This window comes from Oncorhynchus gorbuscha, linkage group LG14, assembly GCF_021184085.1.
Source record: "Oncorhynchus gorbuscha isolate QuinsamMale2020 ecotype Even-year linkage group LG14, OgorEven_v1.0, whole genome shotgun sequence".
Classification (NCBI taxonomy): domain Eukaryota; kingdom Metazoa; phylum Chordata; class Actinopteri; order Salmoniformes; family Salmonidae; genus Oncorhynchus; species Oncorhynchus gorbuscha.
The window spans coordinates 74,730,824-74,758,389 of NC_060186.1; the positions used below are offsets into that span (position 1 = coordinate 74,730,824).

Below are 27,566 nucleotides of genomic sequence, written 5' to 3' on the forward strand. Positions count from 1 at the left end.
ATCCTGGGGCACGTTCTGGTTTTGCACTAACACTACACAGCTTATTCAAAACCATCAATCTTTAATGATTAGTTGATCAATTGAATCAGCTGTGTAGTGCTAGGGCAGAAACCGAAACGTGCACCCCTTCAGTTCCCGAGGACCCGAGATGGGGGAAACAGCAGGAGTAAGAGTCTGCTGGGGTGTTATGCCACTGTGTTGGAACATCTTGCAGAGTTTTTCCTCACGCAGTCGTGGCTCACTTTGAACAAGAACACAAGCATAACTTCTCAACAAGGCAGACCTTTATTTGTAAAAAAAAAAAAAAAAACAGTACAATACCTCATCCTTACAAATACGACTAAGAAAAAAAACAACGTTCAACTGAAAAAAGAAGCATTGTAAGAACAGGGGACATGACATTTAAATGGTAGTCATTGAAGAGAAACATCTGTACATGTTGATTAACACACTGTAGGTTGACAGTGTTCTTCAGATTCATCATCACCATACAAGTCCACACGGTTAGCACAAACAAATCCAAACAAAAGTATCGTTTTGTTAATACATCTAGAAAATATTGAGAAAGTTAAAATGTTAAAAGTCAGGACACTGTTTTTAAACTTAAAAAATGAAATAAAATCTGTTACTTTGTTTGCTAATCCTACTAACACATTTTAAACCCGTTGACTATTCCCACAAAGTCCACATCCATTACGACGTGAACAAGAAAATCCAAAATGAATAACCAACAAAGACAATTGTTTTTTACGAACTAAACCCTCTATGCAATGTTAGAATAATTATCTTGATTCAAATCGCACCATTTTATGCAAAAAAATAATAAACAAAATTCACCAAGGCGAAAGATCAAGTCCTTTATATTCTAAGCAAAAGAAAAGCATTGTTTTTCATCATTTTAATGTTATTGTACAAGACAGACACTAATGGTTACTGTACAATGCATGTATACATAGAACAAATGTAGATTCTATGCCCATTCTAATAATTTTGATTCTATACAATGTATATCTGAACACTTCAGTCAGACACCAGACCGCCTCTCTACTCTACACTCGGCCTACAGCACTCTGCTACTGCCTTTTCTTACTGTAGCAGTCCTCGGACATAAATCACAGATAATCAGAACGTTAGCGTGAACGTAGAAAGATGACTAAACTCTTAACTCCTTTTTTTGTCATCTGTAGATTATAAACATGCATCCTAGACAAGAGAAACTACGCCATCCGGTTCAGAGACATTCTGGTTTTTTTTTTTGGTCAAAGTTATTGTGTTGTACATGTACACAAACCTGATGTAGTTCCAAGCGTGTAGCTTCAGGTGATGACAGCGTGGACATCTTTATGATGCGCCCCCCTCATTTCACTACCTGTATACCCTGAAGGCCACCTCATATCCCAACAGTTACCTGACAGACAGCGACTACCTGTCCGTGGATTATAGACTGATACAAAACGGCAGCTGATTCCCTTTATATAATGACCAGGGTTATAAGTAGTGGACTATAGAGGGCCTCCAAGCCAGTTCCACTTTTCATCGGTCCAGTCTAAAAAAGGGGATTGATTTAGACCTGGGACACCAAGACGTGTGCAATTAGTTACCAGGTAGAATAGAAAAGCAGCAGGCTCCTCGTAGGGGTCAGAGTTTATTAACCCTGCTATAGGGAACAAGGTGTCATAACCTGTAGTCATCTCTAATCCGTTATAGAAGACCGGAAATAACAGGTTCGAACTGGCGTACGAGTCACGGTGACATATTGACATCTTTGTGCAACATTCTACTCCTTCCAGCAGCTCTGGAAGAAGTAGGATGAAGATGCCTAAATGGTTAAGGTGAAGACACAGGGGAAGGTAAGCTGATCCCAGATCTGTGCCTATGGGACAACTTTAAATTTAACCAGTAAGGTAGAGGTTGGAAGCTGCCTGGGAGAATCCAGTAGAAGGGCAACATCGCCCTCTTGTGAAGATAGTTGCAACTACGCCCTGCATGTCAACTGACAATGTCCCTAGTCGAGAGAGCGCTGTCTGTCTAGTCGCCTGTGCGTCCGCCCTGTCTGTCTATGTGTCTGTCTGCAGCACTGTGGGCATTCCGTGGCATAGGACAGAGGACAAGTAGGTCTTAGAACATCCACCGTAGCGGTCAGGGGTCGGGGAGGCTGGATTGGTGCGTCTGTCTGGCCTCTCCTACCTGCTGAGACGAAGCTTGATAGAGTTCTTCACCACTGGAATGGGGTTGGCTGGCAAGAGAGGCACGTCAGACAGATCCGTACTCACCATTCTCTGAGGAGAGAGAGAGATTATTAAGTTGTTGTTTGGCTGCAAAATTCACAATATCAACAGACCAAAGTGGAGAAAATTACCTGTAGCCTACCTAGAATTATATATATATACACATATACATGAGAGAGAGAGAGAGAGAGAGAGAGAGAGAGAGAGAGAGAGAGAGAGAGAGAGAGACAGAGACAGAGAGAGACAGACAGACAGAGAGACAGACAGACAGAGAGAGACAGAGACAGAGAGACACAGACAGAGAGACACAGACAGAGAGACAGAGAGAGACAGAGAGACAGAGAGACAGACAGACAGAGACAGAGAGACAGACAGACAGACAGAGACAGAGAGACAGACAGACAGAGAGAGACAGAGAGAGAGACAGAGAGACAGAGATACTCTTTTGTGAGTGTAATATTTACTGTTAATTTCTAATTGTTTATTTTCCTTTTGTTTTTGTCTATTTCACTTGCTTTGGCAATGTAAACACATGTCTCCCATGCCAATAAAGCTTTTGAATAGAATTGAGCGAGAGAGAGAGATGAGAGACACAAAAGGAGAGCTGATACCGTAATGTTTGCCTCCATCTTCACTTCCCCTTCAGAAGCCGCCATCTCCTCAGATATACTGTCCTCATTCACCTGGCAACAAAAGGGCCCACAGAACAGTTTATCACAACTATCATTGACCTGGCAACACCAGGGCCCACAGAAGTTTATCACAACTATCATTCACTTGGCAACACCAGGGCCCACAGAACACTTTATCACAAGTACTAAGCCGGGGCAGTATACCGTATACCAAGGTATTTGGAAAAAGCCACAAGATGGTTTTTCAACACCATCCAAACTATTTATTTGAAGTTTTTCAATCAATGTGAATATCTGTAGTCAACTTCTGCAATACAATAGGAGACGCAGAGACATAAAAATGGTATCCATACATGAAATTGGGCCATGACGATAAGCTTGTTGTGTACCTCTGCCTCCACAGAGGTGCCCCCCTCTCCCTCTCCAACGCTAGCTGCACCACTATCCTCTGTCTTTGTCATTGGGACTATGGAGGGGTCCTTAGGGCTCTTCTCCTCCAGCACCTCCTGGTTAGGGGTCTTGTGGGCCACTGGGGGACCTATGGTGGGGGGAGGAGAGGGGGTCTTGTGGGCCACTGGGCGACCTATGGTGGGGGGGAGGAGAGGGGGTCTTTTGGGCCACTGGGGGACCTATGGTGGGGGGAGGAGAGGGGGTCTTGTGGGCCACTGGGGGACCTATGGTGGGGGGAGGAGAGGGGGTCTTGTGGGCCACTGGGGGACCTATGGTGGGGGGAGGAGAGGGGGTCTTGTGGGCCACTGGGGGACCCATGGTAGCGGGAGGGGAGGGGGTTTGGGGGGCCGTAAGGGGACCCATGGTGGGGGGAGGAGTGGTGGTCTGGCTGCTGGGGACGGAGTCTCCTGAGGTCTGTCTCTCAGTGGCTGACTCCTACAGGAAACAGAGGAGAACATTATCAAACAGGATCAATAACTGGAGTCTACTGTCCCAAAATGGCAGCAACAAACACCTGCAACAACATCAATCTTGTACACGGTGTGTACATTCTGTAAACTCCTGGCTGCACAATGGCAATTAATATTGAATAGAATACCTCAGAGTCTGATTTTAACCTCTTCCTTTCTTCTTGCATTGGGGAACCAGGTCTCTTCACAGCTGGCGGACTCATAGTGGAAGCTTGGATCTCTGGTTGGCTGGCTGCTGCCGCGATGGGACTGGGAGGGGGACCTAGCGGGCCACTCTTCACTGGGGTCGACGTGGGCACTGCGGCTGACAAGGCTGTGGGGGAGGGCACTGACATGCTGTTGTCACTGTCCAGCGATAGGTCCAGACTACTGTCATTCATCTGACGAAGCCCCTCTGTAGAGTGCTGGAGGACAGAACAAAACGACACGGGTAACAGGAAGCAGTCAGTCAGCGAAATTAGAGACTGAGTATCTGTTCCACTTCTAGAGTTAAAAACACCAGCTGAAGATGCATATCTGAATGGTCAATAACATACGTAGGTTGATGAGAGGTGGAGGATAAGGAAATGGGAGTCTGTCGTACCTTCCTGCGTTTGGGCATGACCAGGCTGGGCAGTAGCTGATGCAGTTGTCTCTTCTTCACATGCATGGCCTGGATCTTCATGTCTGCCTCAAACATCTTACTGCTGATCGCCTGGCGATACACTGCAGGAAACATTTAGAAAATAACTAGGATTATGGTCCTTGTTATAGAACATTAGCATCAGTTTGTGTCAAATAATAGATACAAATACAGAACAGGACAATAATCCAAATCTGGAACGTTTCTAATTCTACATCCCATGGCGTTCCCATGGCGTTCCCATGGCGTTCCCATGGCGTTCCCATGGCGTTCCCATGGCGATCGACTGTTTGAGTGAGGTGATCATACCCGTGTCAGTAAAGGACTGGATGTCAATGGTCAGGTCAACGTTGAGGTTCTCTGATGCCTCCATCTTCTTAAAGATAACCCCTATCACCCACATGGTGCTGACCTCCTCTCTGAGACAGACAGAGACACAGAGAGACACAGAGAGAGAGAGAGAGTCAGAGAGAGAGAGTCAGAGAGAGAGAGTCAGAGAGAGAGAGAGGGAGAGAGACAGAGAGAGAGACAGAGAGAGTCAGAGAGAGTCAGAGACAGAGAGAGACACAGGGATAGAGAGACAGAGAGAGAGAGACACAGAGAGAGACAGAGAGAGAGACAGAGAGAGTCAGAGAGAGTCAGAGACAGAGAGAGACACAGGGATAGAGAGACAGAGAGAGAGAGACACAGGGATAGAGAGACAGAGAGAGAGAGAGACAGAGAGAGTCAGAGACAGAGAGAGACACAGGGATAGAGAGACAGAGAGAGAGAGACACAGGGATAGAGAGACAGAGAGAGAGAGAGACACAGGGATACAGAGACAGAGAGACACAGGGATACAGAGACAGAGAGACACAGGGATACAGAGACAGAGAGAGAGAGACACACAGGGATACAGAGACAGAGAGACACGGGGATACAGAGACACAGAGAGACACAGAGACACGGGGATACAGAGACACAGAGAGAGAGACACAGGGATACAGAGACAGAGAGACACAGGAATACAGAGACACAGAGAGACACGGTGATACAGAGACACAGAGAGACACAGAGAGAGAGAGACACAGGGATACAGAGACACAGAAAGAGAGACAGAGACACATAGAGTTATAAAAGAAAGAGACCGTGTCCATGGTCAAGTAAGAGTTTGCATAAATAAATGAAATCAATCAAATGTCCCAGCTCAATAACAAACTCACTTCTCCCTGCTTTCCTTGGGTCCAGGGAATGACTGGGGGTTGACATGGGCCAACGTTATGAACTCATTCTTCTCCAGGTTTCCCACAAGTATCCTGATCTTAGACTCAACTAGACCAACCCTGCAGGGACAGAGAAAACAGTACTTTTAGCAATCTATTCCCCAACAGTAGTCTGATAAAAGACCCATCTTTTGGCTTTAGGAGCAACATTGAAACAGATGAAATGCAATACATGTTACACACCAGGTCTCCACCCCTCATCATCTAATGCTCATCAAGGTTTTTCCAGTTTTTATTTGTTTTTGTCAATACTCACCATTCCAGGTGCTGCTTCTCGGTGGGGGCGCTTGCTAGCAACACAATATAATGCCTTGGAACATAAGAGACAGAACAATACCATTACACCCTAAAAGACAGAGGCCAGGCAACGAACCCAGGCTAGGAGAGAGGCACTGAGAGGCCCGGATCAGATCGTCACCGCTCTCACAGCATGTCATGGAAATATATATATATTTTTAAATAAAACACACTTCTCTCAAACTGCTACAAACTACAGGACTAATACCAAACTGTGTGTTAAGGCAATAAGTGATAGACACACAAACGTCAATAGTCTACGTGATACTGTCTTACAGCAACACGTCACAGTATCAGCTGCTCCACAGCACATCAAACTAGTCAGATAAAACCAATGGAACTTACACAATCATTTACTCTACAATTCATCATGTCAGAGAACGAACCTGATTCGGTCTAGAAAACATATCTTGCACAATATTAAAAAGTATCTTGATAGTGACTATTATACTAAAACTGAGCAAAACTAGTAGTCTGTCTGTGTACAATCTCTCTACCGTTACCACGGTAGCCCCATAAAGTTCTCTACGCAGTTACCACGGTAGCACCATAAAGTTCTCTCTACGCAGTTACCACGGTAGCCCCATAAGGTTCTCTCTACGCAGTTACCACGGTAGCCCCATAAGGTTCTCTCTACGCAGTTACCACGGTAGCCCCATAAGGTTCTCTCTACGCAGTTACCACGGTAGCCCCATAAGGTTCTCTCTACGCAGTTACCACGGTAGCACCATAAAGTTCTCTCTATGCAGTTACCACGGTAGCCCCATAAGGTTTTCTCTACGCAGTTACCACGGTAGCACCATAAAGTTCTCTCTACGCAGTTACCACGGTAGCACCATAAAGTTCTCTATGCAGTTACCACGGTAGCACCATAAAGTTCTCTCTACGCAGTTACCACGGTAGCACCATAAAGTTCTCTCTACGCAGTTACCACGGTAGCACCATAAAGTTCTCTCTACGCAGTTTAGCCCCATAAGGTTCTCTCTACGCTCTCCATAAAGTTCTCTCGCAGTTACCACGGTAGCACCATAAAGTTCTCTCTTCAGTTACCACGGTAGCACCATAAAGTTCTCTCTATGCAGTTACCACGGTAGCACCATAAAGTTCTCTCTATGCAGTTACCACGGTAGCACCATAAAGTTCTCTTGCAGTTACGGTAGCACCATAAACGGTAGCACCATAAAGTTCTCTCTATGCAGTTACCACGGTAGCACATAAAGTTCTCTCTATGCACATAAAGTTCTCTCTATGCAGTTATCACGGTAGCACCATAAAGTTCTCTCTATGCAGTTACCACGGTAGCACCATAAAGTTCTCTCTATGCAGTTACCACGGTAGCACCATAAAGTTCTCTCTATGCAGTTACCACGGTAGCACCATAAAGTTCTCTCTACGCAGTTACCACGGTAGCACCATAAAGTTCTCTCTACGCAGTTACCACGGTAGCACCATAAAGTTCTCTCTACGCAGTTACCACGGTAGCCCCATAAGGTTCTCTCTACGCAGTTACCACGGTAGCACCATAAAGTTCTCTATGCAGTTACCACGGTAGCACCATAAAGTTCTCTCTATGCAGTTACCACGGTAGCACCATAAAGTTCTCTCTATGCAGTTACCACGGTAGCACCATAAAGTCTCTCTATGCAGTTACCGCGGTAGCACCATAAAGTTCTCTCTATGCAGTTATCACGGTAGCACCATAAAGTTCTCTACTGCAGTTACCACGGTAGCACCATAAAGTTCTCTACAGTTACCACGGTAGCACCATAAAGTTCTCTCTATGCAGTTACCACGGTAGCACCATAAAGTTCTCTCTATGCAGTTCGGTAGCACCATAAAGTTCTCTACAGTTACCACGGTAGCACCATAAAGTTCTCTATGCAGTTACCACGGTAGCACCATAAATTTCTCTACAGTTACCACGTTCACCATAAAGTTCTCTCTACGCAGTTACCACGGTAGCACCATAAAGTTCTCTCTATGCAGTTACCACGGTAGCACCATAAAGTTCTCTCTATGCAGTTACCACGGTAGCACCATAAAGTTCTCTACAGTTCGGTAGCACCATAAAGTTCTCTATGCAGTTACCACGGTAGCACCATAAAGTTCTCTACGCAGTTACCACGGTAGCACCATAAAGTTCTCTCTATGCAGTTACCACGGTAGCACCATAAAGTTCTCTCTATGCAGTTACCACGGTAGCACCATAAAGTTCTCTCTACGCAGTTACCACGGTAGCACCATAAAGTTCTCTCTACGCAGTTACGGTAGCACCATAAAGTTCTCTCTAGCACCGGTAGCCCCATAAGGTTCTCTCTACGCAGTTACCACGGTAGCACCATAAAGTTCTCTCTATGCAGTTACCACGGTAGCACCATAAAGTTCTCTCTATGCAGTTACCACGGTAGCACCATAAAGTTCTCTCTATGCAGTTACCGCGGTAGCACCATAAAGTTCTCTCTATGCAGTTATCACGGTAGCACCATAAAGTTCTCTCTGCAGTTACCACGGTAGCACCATAAAGTTCTCTCTATGCAGTTACCACGGTAGCACCATAAAGTTCTCTCTATGCAGTTACCACGGTAGCACCATAAAGTTCTCTCTATGCAGTTACCACGGTAGCACCATAAAGTTCTCTACAGTTACCACGGTAGCACCATAAAGTTCTCTATGCAGTTACCACGGTAGCACCATAAATTTCTCTACAGTTACCACGTTAGCACCATAAAGTTCTCTCTACGCAGTTACCACGGTAGCACCATAAAGTTCTCTCTATGCAGTTACCACGGTAGCACCATAAAGTTCTCTCTACGCAGTTACCACGGTAGCACCATAAAGTTCTCTCTATGCAGTTACCACGGTAGCACCATAAAGTTCTCTACAGTTACCACGGTAGCACCATAAAGTTCTCTATGCAGTTACCACGGTAGCACCATAAAGTTCTCTATGCAGTTACCACGGTAGCACCATAAAGTTCTCTATGCTCTGTGTGGAACAGCTCTTCCTTGCATCTTGTTCAAAACCACCTCACTGTTCGTCCAATCACAGGAGCTTGTACTCTGATTATTTCCCATGCGGTTACAATATTATAATGGTTTTAAAATGACAAGTAGATGATAACGGGAAGGATAGTTTTTCATTTTCAGGCCACATTGAAAATAAAAAAAGGTCTGAGCCCGGGATAAAATGACAGATTTATTTAAACAACAGTACAGAGAAACCAGTTGCAGTAAATCAGCAGGACGCCACCCAAGCCAGCAGGATGGTCCGATTCTGAAATCTATTAATCAAGCCTGATGTGTAAGAGTCTAACCTGGATGACAATCAAAGTAGAATTACTCCTCTAATGCTCCTGTCCAATCCACAGGCTTGATGTATTTATTCACTTAAAATGATCATCCATTTGTTCAGGCTCTCCAGTGCTATAAAAGGCCATCCAGAATGTCCTGTTGTATTGTCTCCTTTTCTCAGCCAGCAACCCAGAGGAATAGGAGTTGTGTTTAAGGCAGGGTGTGCTGTCAACAACCCAGAGGAATAGGAGTTGTGTTTAAGGCAGGGTGTGCTGTCAACAACCCAGAGGAATAAGAGTTGTGTTTAAGGCAGGGTGTGCTGTCAACAACCCAGAGGAATAAGAGTTGTGTTTAAGGCAGGGTGTGCTGTCAACAACCCAGAGGAATGGAGTTGTGTTTAAGGTAGGGTGTGCTGTCAACAACCCTGGAGTTGTATTTAAGGTAGGGTGTGCTGTCAACAACCCAGAGGAATAGGAGTTGTATTTAAGGCAGGGTGTGCTGTCAACAACCCAGAGGAATAGGAGTTGTATTTAAGGCAGGGTGTGCTGTCAACAACCCAGAGGAATAGGAGTTGTGTTTAAGGCAGGGTGTGCTGTCAACAACCCAGAGGAATAGGAGTTGTGTTTAAGGCAGGGTGTGCTGTCAACAACCCAGAGGAATAGGAGTTGTATTTAAGGTAGGGTGTGCTGTCAACAACTCCTGGAGTTGTATTTAAGGTAGGGTGTGCTGTCAACAACCCAGAGGAATAGGAGTTGTATTTAAGGCAGGGTGTGCTGTCAACAACCCAGAGGAATAGGAGTTGTATTTAAGGCAGGGTGTGCTGTCAACAACCCAGAGGAATAGGAGTTGTATTTAAGGCAGGGTGTGCTGTCAACAACCCAGAGGAATAGGAGTTGTGTTTAAGGCAGGGTGTGCTGTCAACAACCCTGGAGTTGTATTTAAGGTAGGGTGTGCTGTCAACAACCCAGGAGTTGTATTTAAGGCAGGGTGTGCTGTCAACAACCCAGAGGAATAGGAGTTGTATTTAAGGCAGGGTGTGCTGTCAACAACCCAGAGGAATAGGAGTTGTGTTTAAGGCAGGGTGTGCTGTCAACAACCCTGGAGTTGTATTTAAGGTAGGGTGTGCTGTCAACAACCCTGGAGTTGTATTTAAGGCAGGGTGTGCTGTCAACAACCCTGGAGTTGTATTTAAGGCAGGGTGCTGTCAACAACCCAGAGGAATAGGAGTTCTGTTTAAGGCAGGGTGCTGTCAACAACCCAGGGGAGGAGTTGTATTTAAGGCAGGGTGTGCTGTCAACAACCCATGGGAGGAGGAGTTGTATTTAAGGCAGGGTGTGCTGTCAACAACCCAGGGGAGGAGTTGTATTTAAGGTAGGGTGTGCTGTCAACAACCCAGGGGAGGAGTTGTATTTAAGGTAGGGTGTGCTGTCAACAACCCAGGGGAGGAGTTGTATTTAAGGTAGGGTGTGCTGTCAACAACCCAGGAGTTGTATTTAAGGTAGGGTGTGCTGTCAACAACCCAGAGGAGGAGTTGTATTTAAGGTAGGGTGTGCTGTCAACAACCCAGAGGAATTTAAGGTAGTTGTGCTGTCAACAACCCAGGAGTTGTATTTAAGGTAGGGTGTGCTGTCAACAACCCAGGGGAGGAGTTGTATTTAAGGTAGGGTGTGCTGTCAACAACCCATGGGAGGAGAATATAGGGCTTCTAGCAGTTGTTATTTAAGGTAGGGTGTGCTGTCAACAACCCAGGGGAGGAGTTGTATTTAAGGTAGGGTAAGGTGCTGTCAACAACCCAGGGAGGAGTTGTATTTAAGGTAGGGTGTGCTGTCAACAACCCAGGAGTTGTATTTAAGGTAGGGTGTGCTGGAGGAGTTGTATTTAAGGTAGGGTGTGCTGTCAACAACCCAGGAGTTGGGAGGAGTTGTATTTAAGGTAGGGTGTGCTGTCAACAACCCAGGAGTTGTATTTAAGGTAGGGTGTGCTGTCAACAACCCAGAGGAGGAGTTGTATTTAAGGTAGGGTGTGCTGTCAACAACCCAGGAGTTGTATTTAAGGTAGGGTGTGCTGTCAACAACCCAGAGGAGGAGTTGTATTTAAGGTAGGGTGTGCTGTCAACAACCCAGGGAGGAGTTGTATTTAAGGTAGGGTGTGCTGTCAACAACCCAGGGGAGGAGTTGTATTTAAGGTAGGGTGTGCTGTCAACAACCCAGAGGAGGAGTTGTATTTAAGGTAGGGTGTGCTGTCAACAACCCAGGAGTTGTATTTAAGGTAGGGTGTGCTGTCAACAACCCAGAGGAGGAGTTGTATTTAAGGTAGGGTGTGCTGTCAACAACCCAGGAGTTGTATTTAAGGTAGGGTGTGCTGTTAACAACCCAGGAGGAGTTGTATTTAAGGCAGGGTGTGCTGTCAACAACCCAGGAGTTGTATTTAAGGTAGGGTGTGCTGTCAACAACCCAGGAGTTGTATTTAAGGTAGGGTGTGCTGTCAACAACCCAGAGGAGGAGTTGTATTTAAGGTAGGGTGTGCTGTCAACAACCCAGAGGAGGAGTTGTATTTAAGGTAGGGTGTGCTGTCAACAACCCAGAGGAGTTGTATTTAAGGTAGGGTGTGCTGTCAACAACCCAGAGGAGGAGTTGTATTTAAGGCAGGGTGCTGTCAACAACCCAGAGGAGGAGTTGCTACATTTTAGAGGCCTCCATCTTGGCACTGTAGAGATATTGCATTCTTAAGGCTCTGCATTGTGAAAATATGTCTACACGTTGATTGGACAGCAAAACACTCTGCATTGTGAAAATAGGTCTACACGTTGATTGGACAGCAAAAAGGCTCTGCATTGTGAAAATAGGTCTACACGTTGATTGGACAGCAAAAAGGCTCTGCATTGTGAAAATAGGTCTACACGTTGATTGGGCAGCAAAACGCTCTGCATTGTGAAAATAGGTTTACACGTTGATTGGGCAGCAAAATGCTCTGCATTGTGAAAATAGGTCTACATGTTGATTGGGCAGCAAAAGGAGCAATGCCTCCCTTCCAATGACAGTGCTTCTTGGGTAACAGAACTGTGGCCACTGTCCTCTCATCATGCTCTTGCATACCACTGATAAACCAATTAAAAACGTATCTATATCTAAAACCTATCTAGCTATGTAGAAAGTGTTCTTAACTGACACTTGCCTAGTTAAATAAAGCTGAAATGTAAAAATAAAAATAAATGTAAATACATTTCTCTACACACAGATTTCAACACATTTCTCTATACACAGATTTGAGCAGAACTGCTAAGTGACAATGGAATCCAGGATGTGAGTTAGTGATCTGGATTCATGTATAGAATTTAAAAAATGACACTTTCATTTTTTGGTGTTCTTCACACGGCTACTGGCTAATGCTACTACTGGCTAATGCTACTGGCTAATGCTACTGGCTAATGCTACTGGCTAATGCTACTGGCTAATGCTACTGGCTAATGCTACTACTGGCTAATGCTACTGCAACAATTTACAGATTTATCATGATAAAAAAAATTTTAAAAAAAACATGTCTACAAAATCAAGACTAACAAGAAATACATTGTGCAAATTGTGAACTAAAGCATTTTATTTGGGATTTGATAGGACAATATAACAAGACAAGGAAAACCAGGAGATGGTTTAATATAGGTAACTGTACAACTGAAGTACCTACCTTTTAGTAAAATATACAAACATCAAATATTGAGTTGTGCTTACATTAGAGGCACAGTCTATACTAAATATTACTGAGACACTGGGCTTCAGGCCCTGCACAACGTTAACATAGTATTTGTGTTTATGATAATTGTTTTGTGAATCAAAGAGGATGCTTAGGTAAGAAGAAATATTATTTTGAGTCTTGTATGAAAGCCTGAAGTGTATATTTAATAATTACAAGTAAGTCAAACTGAAGGAGTGGATTACATATACAATTGAATATAAAAAGACGAAAAGGAGAGCTTCACATTTACTGAAAAGTACGTTGGCATATTTAGAAAATAGAAACCTTTATTGAAATAGTTGGTTTGTCTCACCATGTGTGTCCCACAGGATAAGCTGCTTAATACATACTTGTATTTCTGAAAGAAGTTTGGTGCTTCAAATAGTTTGGACCACTCTGCTTTATTCTGCAAAATTTCATCTGTGATGGACAGACCTGTGGAAAGAAGGAAACCTTGTTTACCAACAGGGAGAAGGAGGAAGGAAACCTTGTTTACCAACAGGGAGAAGGAGGAAGGAAACCTTGTTTACCAACAGGGAGAAGCAGGAAGGAAACCTTGTTTACCAACAGGGAGAAGCAGGAAGGAAACCTTGTTTACCAACCAACAGGGAAAGAAGTTTACCAACAGGGAGGAGGAAGGAAACCTTGTTTACCAACAACCTTGTTTACCAACAGGGAGAAGGAGGAAGGAAACCTTGTTTACCAACAGGGAGAAGGAGGAAGGAAACCTTGTTTACAACAACAGGAAGGAAACCTTGTTTACCAACAGGGAGAAGCAGGAAGGAAACCTTGTTTACCAACAGGGAGAAGCAGGAAGGAAACCTTGTTTACCAACAGGGAGGAGGAAGGAAACCTTGTTTACCAACAGGGAGAAGGAGGAAGGAAACCTTGTTTACCAACAGGGAGAAGGAGGAAGGAAACCTTGTTTACCAACAGGGAGAAGGAGGAAGGAAACCTTGGTAACCAACGAGAACCAAAGGAAAACTACCATCGCTCAGTCAGACTGCTCTATCAAATCATAGACTTAATTAGAACATAATAACACACAGAAATATGAGCCTTAGGTCATTAATATGGTCAAATCCGGAAACTATCATTTCGAAAACAAGACGTTTATTCTTTCAGTGAAATACGGAACCGTTCCGTGTTTTATCTAACGGGTGGCATCCATAAGTCTAAATATTCCTGTTACATTGCACAACCTTCAATGTTATGTCATAATTACGTAAAATTCTGGCAAATTAGGCAGCCCAAACTGTTGCCCTGACTCTGCATGCAAGTGTCAGGGCAAGTGACACAATTTCACCTGGTTAATATTGCCTGCTAACCTGGATTTCTTTTAGCTAAATATGCAGGTTTAAAAATATATACTTCTGTGTATTGATTTTAAGAAAGGCATTGATGTTTATGGTTAGGTACACATTGGAGCAACGACAGTCCTTTTTCAGGAATACGCACCGCATCGATTATATGCAACGCTTGACACGCTAGATAAACTAGTATTATCATCAACCATGCGATGTTAACTAGTGATTATGATTGATTGATTGTTTTTTATAAGATAAGTTTAATGCTAGCTAGCAACTTACCTTTGGCTTACTGCATTCGTGTAACAGGCAGGCTCCTTGTGGAGTGCAATGTAATCAGGTGGTTAGAGCGTTGGACTAGTTAACCGTAAGGTTGCAAGAGTGAATCCACGAGCTGACAAGGTAAAAATCTGTCATTCTGCCCCTGAACAAGGCAGTTAACCCACCGTTCCTAGACTGTCATTGAAAATAAAAATGTGTTCTTAAGCGTGGTCCTTCTGTAGCTCAGTTGGTAGAGCATGGCGCTTGTAACGCCAGGGTAGTGGGTTCGATCCCCGGGACCACCCATACGTAGAATGTATGCACACATGACTGTAAGTCGCTTTGGATAAAAGTGTCTGCTAAATGGCATATATTATTATTATTATTAACCGACTTGCCTAGTTAAATAATGGTAAAATAAAAAATAAATAGAAAGGAACCCCGTCAAAAATAACTAAAAAAGGCCAGACTAGATGGAATTGACTTGATATGCAAAACTTCCCTTTGGCATCAATGTATCATTTATGTGAATGTTTGAGTAAGTCTCTCACTCAAGTCTCTGACGTTAGGACACTGATATGAGGAGTTTTGTATAAAAAGAGCACAGAGGGGCCTGTGGATGCAACAGTTTGTGTATAAAAGTTAGAAATCGAGACGGCCAACCGACCCTGTTTGAACTCGTCCACCATGACAGCCCGTGTGGAGACGGAGACGTTGTAGGTGGAGTTCTGCTGGGGGTAGGCTGGTGTGATGATGGGCATCAGGTGGTACCGGTCACTGGGGGTCACCTGGAACAACACAGTGACACATTCTCAGAGTTATATCCTACATGGGAATATAGGGCCTCTAGCAGGGTTGGAGTCAATTTAATTTCAATTCAGTCATATCTTACATGGGAATATAGGGCTTCTAGCAGGGTTAGAGTCAATTTCAATTTCAATTCTGGGAATATAGTCAATTTCAATTTCTTATCAATTCAGTTCAATTCAGGAATATCTTACATGGGAATATAGGGCTTCTAGCAGGGTTAGAGTCAATTTAATTTCAATTCAGTCATATCTTCATGGGAATATACATGGGAATGGGAATATCAGCAGGGTTGGAGTCAATTTATCTTACATGGGAATATAGGGCTTCTAGCAGGGTTAGAGTCAATTTAATTTCAATTCAGTCATATCTTACATGGGAATATAGGGCTTCTAGCAGGGTTGGAGTCAATTTAATTTCAATTCAGTCATATCTTACATGGGAATATAGGGCTTCTAGCAGGGTTAGAGTCAATTTCATTTCAATTCAGTCATATCTTACATGGGAATATAGGGCTTCTAGCAGGGTTGGAGTCAATTTAATTTCAATTCAGTCATATCTTACATGGGAATATAGGGCTTCTAGCAGGGTTAGAGTCAATTTCATTTCAATTCAGTCATATCTTACATGGGAATATAGGGCTTCTAGCAGGGTTGGAGTCAATTTCATTTCAATTCAGTCATATCTTACATGGGAATATAGGGCTTCTAGCAGGGTTGGAGTCAATTTAATTTCAATTCAGTCATATCTTACATGGGAATATAGGGCTTCTAGCAGGGTTGGAGTCAATTTAATTTCAATTCAGTCATATCTTACATGGGAGTCAGGGTTAGAGTCTAATTTAATTTCAATTCAGTCATATCTTACATGGGAATATAGGGCTTCTAGCAGGGTTGGAGTCAATTTAATTTCAATTCAGTCATATCTTACATGGGAATATAGGGCTTCTAGCAGGGTTGGAGTCAATTTAATTTCAATTCAGTCATATCTTACATGGGAATATAGGGCTTCTAGCAGGGTTGGAGTCAATTTAATTTCAATTCAGTCATATCTTACATGGGAATATAGGGCTTCTAGCAGGGTTGGAGTCAATTTCATTTCAATTCAGTCATATCTTACATGGGAATATAGGGCTTCTAGCAGGGTTGGAGTCAATTTAATTTCAATTCAGTCATATCTTACATGGGAATATAGGGCTTCTAGCAGGGTTAGAGTCAATTTAATTTCAATTCAGTCATATCTTACATGGGAATATAGGGCTTCTAGCAGGGTTGGAGTCAATTTAATTTCAATTCAGTCATATCTTACATGGGAATATAGGGCTTCTAGCAGGGTTGGAGTCAATTTAATTTTCAATTCAGTCAATTTATTTCAATTCAGTCATATCTTACATGGGAATATAGGGCTTCTAGCAGGGTTGGAGTCAATTTAATTTCAATTCAGTCATATCTTACATGGGAATATAGGGCTTCTAGCAGGGTTGGAGTCAATTTAATTTCAATTCAGTCATATCTTACATGGGAATATAGGGCTTCTAGCAGGGTTGGAGTCAATTTCATATTTCAATTCAGTCATATCTTACATGGGAATATAGGGCTTCTAGCAGGGTTGGAGTCAATTTAATTTCAATTCAGTCATATCTTACATGGGAATATAGGGCTTCTAGCAGGGTTGGAGTCAATTTAATTTCAATTCAGTCATATCTACATGGGAATACATGGGAATATTTAATTTCAATTCAGTCATATCTTCTAGCAGGGTTGGAGTCAATTTAATTTCAATTCAGTCATATCTTACATGGGAATATAGGGCTTCTAGCAGGGTTGAGTCAATTTAATTTCAATTCAGTCATATCTTACATGGGAATATAGGGCTTCTAGCAGGGTTGGAGTCAATTTCATTTCAATTCAGTCATATCTTACATGGGAATATAGGGCTTCTAGTCAAGGGTTGGAGTCAATTTAATTTCAATTCAGTCATATCTTACATGGGAATATAGGGCTTCTAGCAGGGTTGGAGTCAATTTAATTTCAATTCAGTCATATCTTACATGGGAATATAGGGCTTCTAGCAGGGTTGGAGTCAATTTAATTTCAATTCAGTCATATCTTACATGGGAATATAGGGCTTCTAGCAGGGTTGGAGTCAATTTAATTTCAATTCAGTCATATCTTACATGGGAATATAGGGCTTCTAGCAGGGTTAGAGTCAATTTAATTTCAATTCAGTCATATCTTACAGGGTTGGAGGGAATATAGGGCTTCTAGCAGGGTTGGAGTCAATTTAATTTCAATTCAGTCATATCTTACATGGGAATATAGGGGGCAATTTCTAGCATGGGAATATAGGGTTGGAGTCAATTTCATTTCAATTCAGTCATATCTTACATGGGAATATAGGGCTTCTAGCAGGGTTAGAGTCAATTTAATTTCAATTCAGTCATATCTTACATGGGAATATAGGGCTTCTAGCAGGGTTGGAGTCAATTTAATTTCAATTCAGTCATATCTTACATGGGAATATAGGGCTTCTAGCAGGGTTGGAGTCAATTTAATTTCAATTCAGTCATATCTTACATGGGAATATAGGGCTTCTAGCAGGGTTAGAGTCAATTTCATTTCAATTCAGTCATATCTTACATGGGAATATAGGGCTTCTAGCAGGGTTAGAGTCAATTTAATTTCAATTCAGTCATATCTTACATGGGAATATAGGGCTTCTAGCAGGGTTGGAGTCAATTTAATTTCAATTCAGTCATATCTTACATGGGAATATAGGGCTTCTAGCAGGGTTGGAGTCAATTTAATTTCAATTCAGTCATATCTTACATGGGAATATAGGGCTTCTAGCAGGGTTGGAGTCAATTTAATTTCAATTCAGTCATATCTTACATGGGAATATAGGGCTTCTAGCAGGGTTAGAGTCAATTTAATTTCAATTCAGTCATATCTTACATGGGAATATAGGGCTTCTAGCAGGGTTAGAGTCAATTTCATTTCAATTCAGTCATATCTTACATGGGAATATAGGGCTTCTAGCAGGGTTGGAGTCAATTTAATTTCAATTCAGTCATATCTTACATGGGAATATAGGGCTTCTAGCAGGGTTGGAGTCAATTTAATTTCAATTCAGTCATATCTTACATGGGAGTCAATTTAGCATTTCAATTCAGTCATATCTTACATGGGAATATAGGGCTTCTAGCAGGGTTGGAGTCAATTTAATTTCAATTCAGTCATATCTTACATGGGAATATAGGGCTTCTAGCAGGGTTAGAGTCAATTTAATTTCAATTCAGTCATATCTTACATGGGAATATAGGGCTTCTAGCAGGGTTGGAGTCAATTTAATTTCAATTCAGTCATATCTTACATGGGAATATAGGGCTTCTAGCAGGGTTGGAGTCAATTTAATTTCAATTCAGTCAGTTGTATGATATACTAAGCCTCAAATGCAGTTGAATCAAATTGTTTGTAGTGGAACAGATGAAATGAGTAACTGACTCGGGGGTTGAGATCACAGGTAAAACCCTGGCCCTAGACTTTAAATGGTTGATACAAGTGGGATGTGTCTGTGTCTTGGAGGAACGGGTGTTTATAACCGCTTTAAAAAAAATACATAAATACAAATATTTATATTTATTTAAAAAATTAAACTCACTTTAGTTGGCATCTCAGCTAGTAAAATGCTCTAGGCAGTTAAGTTTATGACAGTCCTTGATCTATTAGTGTTGCTCAGGAAAGGACTTGTATCAGCATGACCAACATTACCCTGGGGTCCCAGACTGGCAGGTTCAGGTTGCAGTCCTCTGGCTGCTTCAGGAGAACAGGGTTGGGCCATTCCCTGCAACACAACACAAGTTCAGTGTGATGATACAGACCAAGTATAGCATCAGTCAGCCAATCCTTTGCACTAGCCATCTTGTTTCGCTATGTTCCTAAGAAATACAGGAGTAATTAAGGCTGCCAAAAGCACCAAGGACTGAGAAAATGTGATGACAATCAGGGATTCTCTGGATCAAAAAGGGCAGAGGGGCATGGCAACAAGGACTGTCGGCACAGCTACATTTTAGAGGCCTCCATCTTGGCACTGTAGAGATATTGCATTCTTAAGCCAATTGCCCCAATTCTATAAATATCTCTATAGAGCAAAGTAGTATTTTTAAATTTTTTAAAGCTAATTTTCTGCAATTCTACACATTTTGCCATGGAGCCAAGTGAAAATGTTGCAGTTTTAAAAGATGTTTCCTGCAATTCTGTGCGTTTTGCCATGGATAATGCTGTGTTCTTTTGCTCAAACATAACAAAATGAACACAGCTAAATTAATTGTTTTTGGAATTTTCAATTCTCCGACTGTCTTGGTTTTATTTTGGTGATTGTTAGTTCTGTAAGACTACATGATATTTTATTTTAAATATATAGAATGTAGAAAAGATAACCTGTGGTTTTAGTCGACCCAAAAATACATTTAGGCAGTCCCCTAAGGACTAGAATGGCAGAACAATCCCTGACCATAATATAGAAAGGGTGTCTATTAAATCCCGCTTCATAACAGGGTTTCTGGTAGGCGGGAAATGCCGGCTTTGGCCCCAATTTGTTTTATTTAAAGACAAATAAATAAAACAGTTGCCGGCAAATGACAGTGAGCAAAAAAATAAAATAAAAATGTTTCTTTAAATTGCTATAAAAATATATATATATATATATATTGAAATGGATTTGACAGTCATGCTTATTGGTCAATAGTGGGACTGTTTAGTATAATGGAGTGGAATTAAAATGGACTTTCCTTAGTTATCATGCATCTATTTATAGTTGGATTCTAGCTTGAAACATACTTGTTCAGGTTACCATACCAGAACTTATTGATTATGTCACATGTATAAGGAATGCATACAGTATGATAGATGTCAAGGAAGGTAAATAGGAACTAGGTGTGAAATAGGTGTGTAGAAAGTTACTGAGTGAGAACAAGGGGGAGTGCAGAAAGATCCTATTCTGTTAAAATATGTTATTGTTGAATATGAATGTTCCTAAGGAGGGAGGCAAAGGGCAACAGTGTAGTTAGTGTCAGTTCTTGATAAGGCAGACCAGTTTCTGAGGAATCATGTCTCAGCAGCGGTATGACCCAGTGGGAGATTCAACTTGGTTTGAGCTTTTTCTACTCTGTTTGTTCAGAACCGAACATTATCCAACACAACTATCACACGTGCACTATGCCATTAGACCCACAGCATATTTTGAGCAGGATTTATCCTGGAGCTCATGAGCTGGTTGCTGCACGATTAAAAAGAGCTATTAATTTTTCTTCTCTCTCTCAACTGGTAATTGAAGTGCACCTCCCAGTCACCATTTAAGTGCAGGCAACATGCAATCAGCGAGTGACCCATCACTTTACAATGTGAGCTGGAGGCAGTATGCATTTAAAAAACACACTTAAAATAGTTTGAAACCTGATTTTTTTTTATGAGGCATGTCTTACCTTGCTTCAAATTAGCCTATAAACAAAATCTGACAATTGAAACGTTTGAGGTAAATAGATTTTTTTTTTTTTTTTTACATAGGCGACGCGTGAGTTTCAAGTTTTACAATTGATCCTACCATTTTATATGCCCGTTATGATCATATGCCCATTTTCATGGAACAGTTTCATTTCAATAATAATGTTCTGCTCTCTCTTCCATCACTGTCTCGTGGTTAATCATAAATGATAGAAGTAAAGTAATAAGGGACCATCATCCTCTGCCATAGGGACACATTGATACATCGTGATCCATTGGCGACAACAACAACAAATCAAGAGGTCATTTTTAAAAATTAAAAACACATTCTTATTTACTATTGACGGCCTATACCGGCCAAACCTAGACGACGCTGGGCCGATTGTGAGCCGCCCTATGGGACTCCCAATCACGACCGGTTGTGATACAGCCTGGAATCGAACCTGTAATGATGCATCAAAGCCCTGAGATGCAGTGCCTTAGACCGCTAAGCCACTCGGGAGACTAAAGAAATGAGAGCATGGAACTCATAGCCTATAGGCCAGTGGTTCTTAACCTTGGAGGTACTGAACCCCACCAGTTTCATATGATCGAACACAGGTTAAGAACCACTGCTATAGGCCAATGTAGCAGTAAGTCTATAACTTTCATTGATCTTTCACACTGAGGACGGCTGATTATCGAGACATTGTTGGAAATATTTGTATATACCACTACACAATTTCTCTCCTGTTCTATTAGGCCCACCACTGCACCATTAGGCCCACCACTGCACCATTAGGCCCACCACTGCACCATTAGGCCCACCACTGCACCATTAGGCCCACCACTGCACCATTAGGCCCACCACTACACCATTAGGCCCACCACTACACCCTTAGACACACTGTTTAGAATGGTGTTTTCCTGGACACACTGTTGAGAATGGTGTTTTCCTGGACACACTGTTGAGAATGGTGTTTTCCTAGACACACTGTTTAGAATGGTGTTTTCCTAGACACGCTGTTTAGAATGGTGTTTTCCTAGACACGCTGTTTAGAATGGTGTTTTCCTAGACACGCTGTTTAGAATGGTGTTTTCCTAGACACGCTGTTTAGAATGGTGTTTTCCTAGACACGCTGTTTAGAATGGTGTTTTCCTAGACACGCTGTTTAGAATGGTGTTTTCCTAGACACGCTGTTTAGAATGGTGTTTTCCTAGACACGCTGTTTAGAATGGTGTTTTCCTAGACACGCTGTTTAGAATGGTGTTTTCCTAGACACACTGTTTAGAATGGTGTTTTCCTAGACACACTGTTTAGAATGGTGTTTTCCTAGACACACTGTTTAGAATGGTGTTTTCCTAGACACACTGTTTAGAATGGTGTTTTCCAAGACACAGTTTTTAGAATGGTGTTTTCCTAGACACACTGTTTAGAATGGTGTTTTCCTAGACACACTGTTTAGAATGGTGTTTTCCTAGACACACTATTTAGAATGGTGTTTTCCCGCCAACTACATTTTGTCAAATGTTTGAATATAACATTTTATTGGCTGCTTCATTACAGGTGTTGTATGTTCTGTTAAGATGAATTACCATAATCTACAAGGGATTTCTGTCATTCTGAACATCGTGGCTAGACACCCTAATGGATTCTGCACCCAATGCATATGGGTCCGGTAAATTTCTCAAATGGATATTTACAATCTTCGGTATATTTACAACCTTTGGTATATTTACAATCTTCCGTGTATTTACAATCTTCCGTGTATTTACAATCTTCCGTGTATTTACAATCTTCCGTGTATTTACAATCTTCCGTGTATTTACAATCTTCCGTGTATTTACAATCTTCCGTGTATTTACAATCTTCCGTGTATTTACAATCTTCCGTGTATTTACAATCTTCCGTGTATTTACAATCTTCGGTATATTTACAACCTTCGGTATATTTACAACCTTCGGTATATTTACAACCTTCGGTGTATTTACAACCTTCGGTATATTTACAACCTTCGGTATATTTACAACCTTCGGTATATTTACAACCTTCGGTATATTTACAACCTTCGGTATATTTACAACCTTCGGTATATTTACAACCTTCGGTATATTTACAACCTTCGGTATATTTACAACCTTCGGTATATTTACAATCTTCGGTATATTTACAACCTTCGGTATATTTACAACCTTCGGTATATTTACAACCTTCGGTATATTTACAACCTTCGGTATATTTACAACCTTCGGTATATTTACAACCTTCGGTATATTTACGACCTTCGGTATATTTACGACCTTCGGTATATTTACGACCTTCGGTATATTTACGACCTTCGGTATATTTACAATCTTCGGTATATTTACAATCTTCCCGGTCACGTTGTCCGGCACCACGGAAAACCCTCGTTCATAAACACCTCAGACAAAAACCGACACGTCACTGGCAAAGCACAGAAAAACGAATGACCATCTGAAAACAGGTCACAGAGTTCCACCTGAAAGAGAGAGACGTCTCACCACTTAGAGAAGACGAGGAAAAACTTGTGTACGAGGGTGGAGGCAACGGCGTTGGGGTAGAGCTGGCAGGTCCTGGCTACCAGCATGGCCCAGGAGACTCCACCCAGGAAGCCCAGGATGTTACTGTAGATGTTATGGCCTGGAGGAGAACAATAACATAACATTAGGTGTGTATATTTATAAAATGGTATTGGGTAGAGCTGGTAGGTCCTGGCTACCAGCATGGCCCAGGATTTTACTGTAGATGTTATGACCTGGAGGAAAACAATAACATAACATTAGGTGTATGTATATGTATTATATATATATATAGCAGAATAGAGGTGAGTTGTAGTAGTCGTAACAGCAGTACACACATTAGGGGTGTGAACGTTTAAACGGAAGAAGAGAAATACCACTAACAGGTCCCAATCATGAGAACAATGTGGCGGTAGCGGAGGGAGGAGACAGGGGAAACAGCCCTTTCCTCAAGAAAAGTCAGAGGAGTGAGTAAACCCAAACTTAGTTATAAATCACCTGTTAAAAATGTGCCAGGATTTATAAACACATCCATAAATATCTTCAGAAATGAGACGGATCCTGGTTCTGTTGAGTGTTTGTTTAATAGGGATTCCGTGAGCTCTAAGATTCACACAGCATCTGTCAGACAAAGCGATTTCACCAATTCAATGTTAAAAAAAATATTTTGCCATGATGTAATAAAGGCGTAAAAATGATGTAACAACTCTCCAGGATATCTCAGATTGTATTTAGTGTTTTACAATGTTCTAAACGATCGGGATTCTTTAGAGGGCTAATCTATAGGTCCACCAAACACATGTCAAAATCTAACAGCCACTCAAGACTTTTAACCAGATAAAATATTTTTATTACGCTAAAATTAAACCAACAAAACACAACAACAACAACAAAATGATCCTTTGTAAATCTTCCTAAAACAAATGTATTTCTAGTGAGAAATAAATGTGGTATATTGTTTCCATTTCATTTTTTGTGTGACCAAAATATCACAGATCCAGCCAGGCACTGGCAGGTGGAGGGTGTTTTAGGCCCTGCTAATCTAACAGCACCTGTTTGACAGACACTGGCCTAATACGTACCCAGCGCCAACTCCTCCTACCCTCCTTCTTAATATCAGGCTACATTCATCCCCACAAGTAGACCAAGCTTGTATAACCACCATCTAAGTATCCCGTGAGCACGTCCTGTTTAGCTGTTATAACGTAACTTACTTGGGCCTATACTTCAATATCAAACATTCATTTGTTTGTGTCATCACACAGCATACAAGTCATTCATACCTTTAAATACAAAAATTATTTTTGGTTTTAAAATAAAATAGGGGGGGGGGCTTAAATAATTAAACAAATAAATCGCAACATGTCGGCTAAAGCAACTGTATCATCTTCCCTGTGATGAAGCTTTGGAAGCCTGTTGGAATAGCTCCTCTGGGATTACTTAATTTGTTCAGTGTTGTTTACACTGTTCCAGACAGTGGCACACATACCCATGCAGGTTCAGAGAAGCAGCCTACCCATCTTCCTACGGTCTTATTTTAGAAAAACCTCACACCAACTACATTTCACATGGCCAGTGGATTCTCCAGTAGTTTCCACAACCATGTCTAATGTCTTCCACACATGACTTGTCCGGCCCAAATCAATCCTCAGAATTTGAGTCTGGCCAGGTATAAGACCAGGATGAGCAGTCGAGACCAGCCGGGTGGTCAGAGAATGACAACTTTAAATCACTTGGAATTTTATTTGTCGTTTTAAATGGAAAACACGATTAAAACGGCAGTTTCAAAGCGCAAAGAAAAATATATATTCATCACATCTATAGTATTCAAGCCGATTCACATTTGATGGTGAGTGAGCTATTTGGCCGTACATGAATGATCACCAAGCACCAGCGTAAGTTAGCTGGTCCTGAAATTCAGCTGTAATTCCTTGACGGTTCTGCCTCGTCTCCCAATAAGCTTGGCGAATCCTATGCCATATCACTAACAGCCATCTAGCTTCTAAATAGAACTAAAGGGTTGGGGTCGAAGGGGATGTTTTTTGATTGGGCTTAGTTTTACACAATTTAAAAAATAAAATAACTACAGTCACAGCTAGAGAATCAGATTCAGTACCTGCACCTGACTGGCCTTACATGCCAGTGAGTGACTCGCTCTGCGGCTTTCATTGCTTTGCTGTTCCCGCAAGACAAAATATGATTGGAAAGGCAGAATATGATTGGAAAGTCAGAATTAAAGTCAGAATCATGATTGGAAAGTCAGAATTATGATTGGAAAGTCAGAATTATGATTGGAAAGTCAGAATTATGATTGGAAAGTCAGAATTATGATTGGAAAGTCAGAATTATGATTGGAAAGTCAGAATTATGATTGGAAAGTCAGAATATGCAAGCCAAACAAATTCACCATGGCAATGTGGCTTGAGGTCTGTCCTGTGTGTAAAAATGCCATGACACGGTTTCTTTTAGGCAGGATAATCCTGTTTAGGAAATAGGAGCTCAGTTTGGGCCCAGCATGTTGACATGTCATTAGTTGATTGTTTGTGTGAAAAGAGGGCAAGGTGAGAATGAGTGAGATACTCCCAACCTGTCTAGCCACAACAGTCTCAGTCACTCAGTGTTACACACACAAAAACGGGGACCGACACATACAAGCAGGTGAACACACACACATGCGCTTATGGAAGATACTGACTCAACACACACACAGTTGTTTTCCACCAAGACAAAATGACTTTCCCTCCTATGCAACAACAATACTACAGATCCAACTCACGTTTAGCCCACAGCTTGATGGTCCTCAGAGTCAGTCTGAAGTTCTCAATGTTGGGTACAAGATGGAGGATCTCATCTGTAACTCTGCAACCTGAAAACACAACGTCAAGTCATTATTGTCCCCAACTAACCCACAGTCGCCATAGAGACAGACTGTTAGGCTACAACGTATCCCCGTAACTAACCCACAGTCACCATAGAGACAGACTGTTAGGCTACAACGTATCCCTGTAACTAACCCACAGTCACAATAGAGGCAGACTGTTAGGCTACAATGTATCCCCGTAACTAACCCACAGTCACAATAGAGACAGACTGTTAGGCTACAACAATGCAGAGAACACTTGAAACCTACAACACAGCAGTTGCTTTCAACCAGCTGTAGTTACGGTTACCGGTGAGTCAACAACCAATCGTTAAGAGGCCTTTCGACCATTCAAAACAGACCGTTTTTAACTTGGATCAGTGTAGTGAGATACCATTCAGCAAATTATTTCATCCTAAACGACTTACAGTACAGTAAATACACAGCACATGCAGAACATTTGGAAAGTATTCCAACCCTTTTACTTTTTCTACATTTTGTTATACTACAGCTTTATTCTAAAATTGATTAAATTAATATTATTTTTTTTCATCAATCTACCTACACACAATACCACATAATAACAAAGCAAAACCAGGTTTTAGAATCGTTTACAAATGTATTCAAAATAAAAACAGAAATGCCTTAAGTTACGTAAGTATTCAGACCCCTTTTCTTTTTATGAGACTCAAAATGGAGCTCAGGTGCATCCTGTTTCCATTGATCATCCGTGAGAGGTTTTAACAACTTGATTGGAGTCCACCTGTGGTAAATTCCAATTGATTGGACATGATTTGGAAAGGCACACACCTGTCTATATAAAAAGGTCCCACAGTTGACAGTGCATGTCAGAGTAAAAACCAAGCCAGGTTGAAGGAATTGTCCGTAGAGCTTAGAGACAGGATTGTGCTGAGGCACAGTTCTGGGGAAGGGTACCAAAACATTTCTGCAGCATTGAAGGTCCCCAGGAACACAGTGGCCTCCATCATTCTTAAATGGAACAAGTTTGAAACCACCAAGACCCTTCCTAGAGCTGGCCGCCCAGCCAAACTGAGCAATCGGGGGAGAAGGGGGGTCAGGAAGGTGACCAAGAACCCAATGGTAACTTTAACAGAGCTCCAGAGTTCCTCTGTGGAGATGGGAAAACCTTCCAGAAGGACATCTATCTCCGCAGCACTCCACCAATTAGGCCATTATGGTAGAGTAGCCAGATTGAAGCCATTCCTCAGTAAAAAGGCATTGCCAAAAGGTACCTAAAGGACTCTCAGACCATGAGAAACAAGACTCTCTGGTCTGATGAAACCAAGATTGAACTCTTTGGCCTGAA

At 41.9% G+C, this 27,566-nt stretch overlaps 1 protein-coding gene across 2 annotated transcripts in view; it reads right to left on the minus strand.

The window, feature by feature from the left end:
• Positions 1–266: 266 nt before the first annotated feature.
• The window catches only part of LOC123995398 (poly(A) polymerase type 3-like), a 33,505-nt gene continuing 6,205 nt past the window's right edge, over positions 267–27,566 (minus strand). Inside the window, exons 8-20 of one of the 2 annotated variants that reach the window (XM_046298975.1) lie at positions 26,156–26,245; positions 23,362–23,500; positions 19,129–19,201; positions 15,219–15,339; positions 13,334–13,418; positions 5,921–5,974; positions 5,605–5,724; positions 4,712–4,821; positions 4,364–4,485; positions 3,909–4,184; positions 3,250–3,745; positions 2,840–2,911; positions 267–2,279 (exon numbers count right to left, since the gene is read on the minus strand). In XM_046298975.1, the coding sequence (XP_046154931.1) occupies positions 3,371–3,745; positions 3,909–4,184; positions 4,364–4,485; positions 4,712–4,821; positions 5,605–5,724; positions 5,921–5,974; positions 13,334–13,418; positions 15,219–15,339; positions 19,129–19,201; positions 23,362–23,500; positions 26,156–26,245 (1,565 nt within the window). In that variant the 3' untranslated portion in view covers positions 267–2,279; positions 2,840–2,911; positions 3,250–3,370. Of the gene's footprint in view, positions 2,280–2,839; positions 2,912–3,213; positions 3,746–3,908; positions 4,185–4,363; positions 4,486–4,711; positions 4,822–5,604; positions 5,725–5,920; positions 5,975–13,333; positions 13,419–15,218; positions 15,340–19,128; positions 19,202–23,361; positions 23,501–26,155; positions 26,246–27,566 lie in introns of both variants that reach the window. The other variant, XM_046298976.1, reaches the window with a different exon arrangement.